General features: G+C 36.9%; 1 protein-coding gene across 1 annotated transcript in view; it reads left to right on the top strand.

The window, feature by feature from the left end:
- The window catches only part of GOLGB1 (golgin B1), a 77,681-nt gene that overhangs the window by 50,108 nt on the left and 15,864 nt on the right, over nucleotides 1–11,709 (top strand). Inside the window, 3 exon segments of the mRNA XM_015595917.2 lie at nucleotides 1–1,647; nucleotides 2,524–4,438; nucleotides 11,172–11,350. The exon segment at nucleotides 1–1,647 is cut by the window's left edge and continues 11 nt beyond it. Coding sequence (XP_015451403.1) covers nucleotides 1–1,647; nucleotides 2,524–4,438; nucleotides 11,172–11,350 — 3,741 coding nt within the window.

Raw genomic sequence — 11,709 nt, 5'->3', positions numbered from 1 at the left:
AGGTTCATCTAAAGATTGTATGGAAGCACTTCTTTCTACTAATTCCAGCATGAAGGAGGAACTAGAAAAGGTCAAAACAGAGTATAAAACCCTTTCTAAGGAGTTTGAGGCTTTGATGACTGAGAAGGACTCTCTAAGTGTGGAAGTTCAAGATTTAAAGCATCAGATAGAAGGTAATATATCCAAACAAGCTAGCCTAGAGGCCATTGAGAAACATGATAACCAAATGCATATCACTGAAGAGGCAACACAGCCTGTCCCAGAGGAGGCTAATGAGCAAGACTCTTTGAGTATGAGCACAAAGCCTGAATATTCAGAATCCATTCTACCAGAGACCAGTGCCAAGCCTGACATAGGTGAGAATGTCAGCTCACATGATGAAATTAATAACTACTTGCAGCAGATCGATCAGCTCAAAGAAAGAATTGCTGACTTAGAGGAAGAGAAACAGAAAGAAAAGGAATTTAGCCAGAATTTAGACAATGAGAAAAATGCTTTACTGAGTCAAATATCAGCAAAGGATGGCGAACTAAAAATGCTTCAGGAAGAAGTAACCAAAATAAATCTGTTAAATCAGCAAATCCAAGAAGAACTTGTTAGAGTCACCAAGCTCAAGGAGACAGCAGAAGAAGAGAAAGATGATTTAGAAGAGAGGCTTATGAATCAATTAGCAGAACTTAATGGAAGCATTGGGAATTATTATCAGGATGTTACAGATGCCCAAATAAAAAATGAACTACTAGAATCTGAAATGCAGAACCTTAAAAAGTGTGTGAGTGAATTGGAAGAAGAAAAGCAGCAGTTAGTCAAGGAGAAAACTCAGGTGGAGTCAGAAATACGAAAGGAATATTTGGAGAAAATACAAGGTGCTCAGAAAGGACCTAGCAATAAAAACCATGCAAAGGAACTTCAGGAGCTGTTAAAAGAAAAGCAACAAGAAGTAAAGCAGCTGCAGAAGGACTGCATCAGGTACCAGGAGAAAATTAGCGCTCTAGAGAGAACTGTAAAGGCCCTAGAATTTGTTCAAACTGAGTCCCAAAAAGATTTGGAAATAACCAAAGAAAATCTGGCTCAAGCCAGTGAACACCGCAAGAAGGCAGAAACAGAATTAGCCAGCTTCAAAGTACTGCTAGATGACACTCAAAGTGAAGCAGCAAGGGTCCTAGCAGATAATCTCAAGTTGAAAAAGGAACTTCAGTCAAGTAAAGAATTAGTTAAAAGCCAAATGAAACAAAAGGATGAAGATCTTGAGCGAAGACTAGAGCAAGTAGAAGAGAAACACCTGAAAGAGGAGAAGAATATGCAAGAGAAACTGGATGCATTGCGTAGAGAAAAAGTCTACTTGGAAGAGACATTTGGAGAGATTCAGATTACTTTGGACAAGAAAGACAAAGAAGTTAAACAACTTCAGGAAAACTTGGACAGTACTGTGGCCCAGCTTGCAGCTTTCACTAAGAGCATGTCTTCCCTCCAGGACGATCGGGACAGGGTAATAGATGAAGCCAAGAAATGGGAGAGGAAGTTCAGTGATGCTATTCAAACCAAAGAAGAAGAAATTAGACTCAGAGAGGAGAATTGCAGTGTCCTAAAGGATCAACTTAGGCAGATGTCCATCCATATGGAGGAATTGAAGATCAGCATTTCCAGGTAAATGAGTAATAATTATTTTTGCTCTTCAAAAGGTATTGGAGGCAAGAAAGTCTCTAAACTGTCTCTTTTCCCTTTAATATTATGGGACTGATTTTGGCTTAAATTCCCCTAGAAGATACAGTCTCTTGCTTGTGCCTGCCCTCCTTCCCTCTCACTTTCTCTCTCTCTCTCTCTCTCTCTCTCTCTGCATATGGCTTTCAGCTACACCTCTATTAACGTGAAAAATTCGCATCTGCTTCTTTTGCCATCTTTCTGTTGAGATCTCCTAGACTTCTTCTTTTGCATTTCCATTTCCACTACTCTTGTCTGGGTTTGTACCACGGTATTCCCAAATTATTCCCTTAGCTTCCTAAACGATATGCTCTTTGCTCTTCCTCATATTCCACATCAGTTCATACTGCATATGCCTGTTGAAGTTATTTGCCTCACGTTCCAATTTTATATCACTTTTTAAATTCAAGCACTAACCATGTCCCCCACACTTTATACTCCTCTACTTTTAATAGTATGCTTATGCTCTGAGATGGGTTTCCTTATTGTCTCTTACACCAAGATTTAAGGGGCCAGACATTAGCTCGTCTAGAGCAAAATAAAGCAATATAGGAGAAAGTAGTACTTTCTAGAGTGTGCAAAACCATGTCACTAAAATAAGCAACATACTTTGGAGTTTATAATTTAAATATATGAATCATTAGGTACAGATACCTTTAATACAGAGCATTCAGTAGAACTAATATCTCTTCATTAAAAAGGTGAACACCTTCAATTATGAATATTCATTTGTAGATCTGAGTACATATGTTGTACTATATGTTTCTTAGGTATCAAGCAGTTTTCCTTGAAACCTGCAATTTATGACCTCTTTTTTTCTAGGCTTGAACATGACAAGCAGATTTGGGAATCCAAGGCCCAGACAGAGGTCCAACTTCAACAGAAAGTCTGTGATACTCTACAGGGGGAAAACAAAGAACTCTTGTCCCAACTAGAAGAGACTCAACATCTGTACCACAATTCTCAGAATGAATTAGCTAAATTAGAATCAGAACTTAGGAGTCTCAGAGACCGGTCGACTGATTTAAATAACTCTTTGGAAAAATGTAAGGAAAATAAAGAAAATTTGGAAGGGATCATAAAGCAGCAAGAGGCTGATATCCAGAATTGTAAGTTCAGTTATGAACAGCTAGAAACTGATCTTCAGGCCTCCAGACAACTGACCAGTAAATTGCATGAAGAAATAAACATAAAAGAGCAGAAAATTATAAGCCTGCTTTCTGCCAAGGAACAGGCAATCCAAGTAGCTGTTGCTGAACTGCATCAGCAACATGATAAAGAAATTAAAGAACTGGAAAACCTGCTGTCCCAGGAGGAAGAGGAGAATATTGTCTTAGAAGAGGAGAACAAAAAAGCTGTTGACAAAACCAATCGGCTCATAGAAACACTGAAATCCATCAAAAAAGAAAACATGCAACAGAAGGCTCAGTTGAACTCCTTCGTGAAATCCATGTCTTCTCTCCAGGATGACCGAGACCGCATAGTAGGTGATTACCAACAGCTGGAAGAGAGACATCTCTCTGTAATCTTGGAAAAAGACCAACTCATCCAAGAGGCTGCTGCTGAGAATAATAAGCTTAAGGAAGAAATTCGATGCTTGAGAAGTCATATGGATGATCTTAATTCTGAGAATGCCAAGCTGGATGCAGAACTGATCCAGTATAGAGAAGACCTGAATCAAGTGATATCGAGGAAGGACTATCAGCAAAAGCAACTCCTTGAAGCTCAACTTCAGCAGAATAAAGAGCTGAAAAGTGAATATACTAAATTAGAAGAAAAGCTGAAGGAGTCTGAGGAAGCAAAGGAGAATCTGCAGAGGTCCTCTACTGCCCTACAGGAGGAGAAACAAGGTTTATCTAAAGAGATTGAGAGCTTGAAAGTATCTGTATCCCAACTAAAGAGACAGTTAGCAGCCTTGCAAGAAGAAGGTACTTTAGGACTATTTCAGGCCCAATTAAAAGTAAAAGAAGAAGAGGTACAGAGGTTAGGTACTACTCTTTCTTTTTCTCAAAAGAAAATTACAGAACTAGAAGAGGAATTGGTTCATGTTCAAATGGAAGCTGCCAAGAAGGTAGATGAAATTGAAGATAAAATGAAGAAAGAATTAAAGCATCTTCATCATGATGCAGGGATAATGCGAAATGAAACAGAAACAGCAGAAGAAAGAGTGGCAGAGCTAGCAAGGGATCTGGTGGAGATGGAACAGAAATTACTCATGGTCACCAAAGAAAATCAAGATCTCACAGCACAAATCCAGTCTTTTGGAAGGTCTATGGGTTCCCTACAAAATAGTAGAGATCATGCCAATGAGGAGCTTGATGAACTGAAAAGGAAATATGATGTCAGTCTGAAGGAATTGGCACAGCTGAAAGAAGAACGGGGCCTCTTAAGCAGAGAAAGAGAGGTTCTTGTTTCTAAAGCTGCCTTTCCAGTGAATTCCACTGAGGATAACAGCTTGCCTCACCTTGAGAAACTTAACCAACAGCTTTTATCCAAAAATGAGCAACTGCTTCACTTGTCTTCACAACTGGAAGATTCTTACAACCAAGTGCAGTCCTTTTCCAAGGCTATGGCCAGTCTACAGAATGAGAGAGATCACCTTTTGAATGAACTGGAGAAATTCCGCAAGTCAGAGGAAGGGAAGCAGAGGTCCATGGCTCAGCCTGCAACCAGCCCACCTGAAGTACAGAGTTTAAAAAAAGCTATGTCATCACTCCAAAATGACAGAGACCGACTAGTGAGTGACTAGTTTTCTCTCTGATCTTTGAGAATTTTTGAACCTTTATTTAAGTTAATTTACATTTCTGTAGAAAAGGATAAGCAGATTCTTACATAAGTATCTGGGCACTCTGGGACAGTATTATATATGCCAGGGGTTCTGTTTGGTCTTAGAGAAACAGAAACATTATTTAAATTACTTTAAATCTACCATTACCATTTTTTTTAATTGCAAATTTCTTTTGCAAAAAAACTCTCCATTGGTTATACAAAGACTAAGAAATGGAGAGCTATTTTTTATATTGTTTTACACAACACACACTTAAATGTTTTCAGATTTTGTCATGGTTTTACTAAAAGTATAGGGATCATTCACTGCCTTCCTATAGTGACAGTTTAGCAGTAGATTATCTCAGAAAATTAGGAGTAAAGAGGACTCAGTTTATCACATACATATCTATCCTAATTTGTCCCAAAAAAGTTACGTGTAAAAAGGGTTCATTTAAATAAGTTTAAATGACTAGTAAAATCTTATTTATAAACTGAACCATTGACCCACTTTAATACCCAACTTTTTTCAATCAGAGAGAAAGATGAGGACCTCTAATGCTTAACTTTGCTGCTGTTTGTAAGATCCAGTAGTGTAATCCAGGTCTTTTATTCCAAAAACTTCCAGATCAGTAAGATTCAGAGGCAAAACTCGAACTATATGAGCCAAGCCAGGTCAGGGGATTCTGCTTTGTGACATTCCTCTCTTCACTTTCTTGACAGTCTCTTAATTCTGTCAAGCCCATGTACTTAGGCCAAAAAGGAAATAAATTGAGCTCTAAAATGCTGGATTTTTCCATTTAAAAAAGTGACCCATGCTCAGAATCTGAAAATTCTAGTTTTTAAGATTAACTCTAGTGAAAAGATCATTTCCCCTAACTGTAAAGTCTTATGCAAACTTTTCTTTTTCTTTGTAGGTAGTGTGTTCATTCATATTACACTTAACATCCAATATTTATAGACAGTCTTTTGCCTTTTGTACTCAACAAAGGCCACCTATCCCCTTGCAGCTATGGCTTTGACGCAACACAATTTATGTGTTTTTGTTTATATTTTTAAAATAGTTTTCATTCAGCTGACTTTGTCTTAGGAGCTTGACTTTTTGTCAGTTGCTTTCAGAATGCAATGTACAGGTTTTTATCAGGCAGTCTGTACCTCAGAGCTATAATTTATGGCATGCAGATGTTGATTATCTTTTAAGTCAAAATCGGTTTCCTGGAAGCTATTAGGATAGAATCTGAATTATGTTTCAATCAGTAAATTGCTTTACTATTCTTATCTATTATACATACTAGGACTAAACTTTCTATCTCTCAGCCCCAGTTCCACATTTTTGTCTGCTGGATATTTACAAGCCACGCCAGCTTTTAAAATTTTTCCATATTTCTATAACTCATAGTAATATTCCTTTGTTTCCTAAGGTTCATAACTGTGATTTTATTTCATTTAATCATCAAAGTCTTTCATTTCTTTATTCATAATGTGCTTCACATATCTTTTTCCTTTCCATCAACATCTTGGGTTAGGTCCTTGACACCTTACCTTTAAACTGTTATAATATTGCTGCTCCCAGTTTGTCACCTCTCCACTTCATTGTATATATCACTGCTGAATAAATCTTTCCAAAACTTTACTTTCTTAGTACTGCACTACTCAAAAACCTTGAAAAGTTGTACTATCTCTAGATGAGGCTTAGGATTCAAACCTCTTAATCTGACATTTAAGACCCTATAATTTGTCTTTAGCTTTCTTTTCAGACTTCCCTTTTACTGTTCCCCTATTCATACTCCTCATTCCAGCCAAACTGATCTACTTGTTATACAATAATCGTACCTAGTACTTACCCATATTACCATCTTGTCAATCAAAATGACCTCTGAATTTTCCTTTTTTGGGCAAATATCTCTCACTTTTTAAAAGTCACCCTAGAGCTCAAATCCTCTGGTTACATTTCCAGATCACTTGATTGATTGTCTGTTACCTTATATTTGTACTTCCCTAGTACTTTTCATTTGTCCCATAATGCCTTATTTGTGTACATGTCTATGTGTGTTTAATTTCTATATACTTATTTTTTATTTCCCCAGTTAGATTGTAAGCTTCTTGTAATGTCATGTCTTATACTTGTTTGTATTTCCCATGGTCTTTAGCATAGGGGTAATTAATTAATCATATGATAGACAATCAGTTATTGGTCATTCCCTATATTTGTGATTGTTACTGAAAACACTATTTTCTCCATTTTGTAAAACTGTCACGTAGGGGAGTTATAAGAACTTTTGAGACTGAAGCTTTTACGTCTGCCATGAAAGAATCATAAAGCCTATGGATTATAAATAACATTGAAGACCTGACAGTGTGACTCATTGATACTACATTCATAACTCACTGCTGAGGCCCTTCTGCATACTTTCTAAATGCATTATTATCTGTCCATCATCCATTTCTTTCCATATATCTTGTTCTCAGTCTGTCTCATGAGCATTGAAGTTTCTAGTCTCTCAATCATTGGCTGCTTGTGCGATAAATATGGGAGATACCATGTATTTCAACCTTTATCGGTTTAAACATTCAGCCTAAGCCAGCAGTGTATCACCTCTGCCTAAACTACTCTCTCTTTCTTTTAGGACCACCCCAGAGATGATTTAGGTCTGAAAGGGACTTAGGCTACTTTAGTTCTCTTCTCTACTTAGTCAAGGGGAAGTTTCCAAAAAAGAGTCTAAGGGCTCAAGTGGCAGGATTTAGCCCAAGGGATTCTACTAGAGCATAACAGACAACTCTGAAAACATTCTGGAGTTTTCATCTGCCTATCTGCCTAAACTTCCTTACGACTTTCCCAAAGTAAATGAAGCACTTACACAATTTCTACCTAAAGAGTGGAGAGCAAATCTCTAGCAAGGCCTGTATTTGTTTATGTTCCATTCTGAAAATGACTTGAGGTACCATATTAAAATATGAACAGTTTTCAGGATATAAGAACTGTGAAGGAAGAGAAAATGAGGACAGAAGAGAAAAAGATTAAACCGGAGTAAGTTTAGTGTTTCAAGGAGATGTCACACTGTCTTCTACTCTTTGTTAGAACAATGAGCCACTAATTGCTCTGAGCTTTCTGGCAGCCATCAGAAATAGAGAATTAAAAAACCATGTGCATGAATTGCAGCGTCCATATTTTAGGAAAAGGGAAGAAAAAAACCTACTTGTTCAGTATAAGAATAGTTATTTTTTAAGTATTGAGGCCTACAAAAAAATTTCTTCTCTATTTCCATAGAGAAGACACTATGAAGCTTTATTTTACTTCTCTACAGTAAATATAGTAATGTGTCTTATTATTAAAAATATTTTACATTTTCTGATGATCTGGTCTGTTCCAAGGATAACATTGAGAGTATCTGAACTAGAGGAGTGAGTTGATTGCATTAAGAATATATATTTTTTTGCTTTCAAATAAAAAAACATGTTTTTATCTTATTAATGAATCACTAAATTCTACAGTGTTCAGTAAGAAAAACAAACAGTAGCACCCCCAACCCTGTTTCTCTCTCTCTGAAGGCAATTCGTTTTTAGATTATTATTTTGGTGTTTCCTTAGTATCTAAATATCATGCTTATAGTGCATCTTGGCTTTTCATTCTTTGTATTAGTTATCAATTTTCTTTTATGCCAACAGGATTTAGTTCTCTTTACACCCTTTGCTTCCACAGTGTGTACATGTGTATATGCATATACACATTTCACACGCATACATAGATGTGCAATTTTAATATACAACTCCTCTTTTCTCCTGATGTAATTTCATTTTAATTTTGGTTAAATCAATATTCAGTGCTTAGATTTTTATGACAACAAATGGTATTATATCTATAAAAGATGTGTTACTTTTCCTTAACATCTTTGTTTTTCTTAGAGTTAATAACTGTGGTTTTGTTATTGTTACTTACTTAGTTTTCTTTGTATTTATCAATATAATTTAAACCAAGACTGCTATTTATCCACATCTCTCAAGATGTTTCTTTTTATCAATTTCATCTTCATGAAGAAAATTCCCCTGGAGTCTCTGACTTGCTCTTATATGAACAGTTGCCCTGTACTCCTAAGACACAGTTTTCATCCTAGAATATCTCCTTTTACCTTTCTCCTTTATTAGATCTTCTGTTCCTTATATTCTGTGTCTGCCTTGTCCTGGTTTTGTGCTATCATTGTGATGGCATAAATCATTCAGTAGCTCTCTTAAGATATGTAGGAGGTAAATTTATTGAAAATATCATTTCATTTCTCATACCTGATAGTTTGGCTGGATACAGAATTCTAGGCTGAAAATAATTTCTCTTCAAAATTATGAAGTCTTTGGTCTGTTGCCTTTTAGCTTACATTGCGGTTCAAGGTCCAAAGCTACTCATTCCTGATACTTTGTATGTGAGCTGTTTCTCTCTCTCTCATCTTTCATCTTTTATCTCTTGTTTCTCATCTCTCATTTCTGTCTCTGGAAATATATAGGATCTCTTAGTCTCTGTGTTCTGAAATTTCATGATAATGTACTTTTTGGTTTCAGTCTGTTTTCATTCATCATTCTGTCTAGTCTTTGGAATATAAGCATTCATACTCATCAAATTTGGGAAATCTTTTTATGTCTTACTATTCTTCCCCCCACCCCCATTCTTTTTCTTGGTTGTCTTTTTTCTGAGAATCCTATTATTTAGAATTAGGATCTTCTGGATTAGCTCTTTAATTTTCTTGCCTTTTCTGTTCTTTTTGCTGTGCTTTGGGAAGATTTCCTCATCTGCATCTTTTGAACCCTATACAGAGGTTTTCTTTTTTTCTATCATGTTCCTAATTTCCAAGGATTCCTTTTTTTCACTTTTCCTTGTCTCATGGATATATGTTCTTCTCTTTCCAAGAACGGTTGTGGTAGTTCTGTTCTTTGACGTTTTCTCATAATGAGTTTTCCTTTATAATTATTTGTTTCTGCTCTCATGTTTCTAATTTCCAATGTTCTCTCTTAAATCTTTGAGTATATTACATTTTTTCCCCTGCTAAAGTCCTCCAAATTACTCTCCTAGTTTCTTTTCATCTCTGCTTTAATATTAGCAATTATTCAGGTGAGGGTTAATCCTTGGTTTACTCTTCATGTTTAAGGGTAGGGTGGAACTTAACAATTCTCAGTTTTATTGCAGTATGATCATGTTGAGCTTTTTGTGTATAGTGCCCATGTTGATGTCTTTAGTTCGTCTGGGGCCAATCAGACTTTCTAGAGAAGACTTTTCATTTCCTGCATGGAAGGTAAAGACCTGTATGCCAGCACTCTCCAAGCTGAGTAGAAAAAAGGCTTTAAGCATTCAGAAACCATACATTCACTTGCTCACCCTTGCTTTAGAACAATACCCTTGTTTTCAGTTGTGCCCGTTGTTCCATCATCCAGAAACACTTCTTTTATCTTTTCCAGCGAATAAAACTCTAGTTGTCTGTTGGGGGTAACAAAAAGTGCGGAGCTGCGGAGGGTACCTAGGGATGCAGTGATTTCTTAAGCAGCTTTCATCTAATCCTCCTTATTTCAGCTACCACCTCCTCCCTACCCCCATCACTATCTTTTCCAGAGGTACCTGGTGCTGTTAATTCCTGAGACTTTTGAAGATTCTGCAGAGTAAGTTCTACTGGTTCTTGGCTTTCCCTCCTGCCAGCTTAAGATTTGGCTTTTCTGGATCTGTTAAGTCATTTACCACTTATGCATCTGCTTTTCAGCTTCCAAAATTAATTTTGTTGCTGCTGACCCCTCTCTTGTTCTTTCTGTTCTTGTGTTTTATGCTTTAAAAAAATAATGTCTTTATTGTAGCTTTAGTAATGTTTACAGAGTGGGTAAAATAGATGTGAGTTCAAGGCACTTGTTTTTACCCAGATGTCCTGATGTTATTTCTTACTACCAAGCTTTTAATGAGTATTAGGAATAAAGAGTTTGAAGATATACCTGGACTGTAAATGGGCAGTTTTGCTAATTAAAGGCAAGTCCATCATCATCATATCATCATCATTATCATCATCATCACTAACTTTATGTGTGTAACACATTGTTTTTATTTCTCATAATCTTATGAGAGGCACTATAATTATCTTCAATTTATAAGTGAGGGAAATTAAAGCTTAGAGAGTGTGAAGAACATGCATAAGGTCACACGACCTGTGTGGGTAGGATTACTAACTCCAAAGCCTAAGTACTCTTAACCACTGGGCCTGGGCATCACTGCCTTCTCCATAAGCAACATCAGCTAAGCTAGAGTTAATGTTGACATACAAATGAGGAAGTTTAGAAGCCTAACCAGGGCACATGGCTAAGTAGGAAGCCAGTCTATGTTTACACTTTTTGTTCTAGGGAGTTAGCACCCACAAAGAAGCTGTAGGTCCCTTATGTCTATCCCATGCCAGAGTTGTAGATGGAGAGTCTCTTAAGACCTTGGGAGCAGGGGGCAGGGGTAGAAGTTGCAAGAATGATCAAACCCTGCAGCCTCGATGGCAGCACTGTGGGGTGCTTCCCACCAGCCTGGCTGCATGTATTTCACCATTTTAGAGATTCATGCTGCAGTAATATGTCAATGGACTGTTAGGTGTTGGTAGTCTGTTGTGGTGTCTGACTGACTTAGTAGGGAGCTGCTGATGACTTATAGCCAGGTGAATGAGATGTGATGAATCACCCATTTACTTTCCCTTTGGTTAAAGCTGAAAGAATTGAAGAATCTGCAGCAGCAATACTTACAGATTAACCAAGAGATCACTGAATTACGTCCACTGAAGGCTCAACTTCAGGAGTATCAAGATAAGACAAAAACATTTCAGATTATGCAAGAAGAGCTCAGGCAGGAAAACCTCTCCTGGCAGCATGAGCTGCATCAGCTCAGGTATGATAATCACTGCTTTTTGAACCTTTTCTTTCAGTTTTCTTTTTAACTTTATTATGAAATAGAAATATATAGGAAGTTGCAAGAATAGTACATAGAGCTCTCATGTACCTTCACCCAGTTTCCTCCATTGATAACATCTTGCATAACTTTAGTACAATATCAAAACCAGGAAACTGACATTGCTACAATTCAAAGACTTTATTCAGATTTCACCAATTTTACATTCATTCGAGTATATATGTATATAGTTCTATGCAATTTTATCAAATTGCAGATTCATGTAACTACCACCACAACCCAAGTATACAACTGTTCTATTGCCACAAATATGTCCCTCGTGCCACTAGTTTATAGCC

Source organism: Pteropus alecto, unplaced genomic scaffold, assembly GCF_000325575.1.
Source record: "Pteropus alecto unplaced genomic scaffold, ASM32557v1 scaffold251, whole genome shotgun sequence".
In the NCBI taxonomy this organism is placed as follows: domain Eukaryota; kingdom Metazoa; phylum Chordata; class Mammalia; order Chiroptera; family Pteropodidae; genus Pteropus; species Pteropus alecto.
The sequence above is the reverse complement of the archived record's forward strand: the minus strand, read 5'-3'. Positions and strand labels throughout refer to the sequence as shown.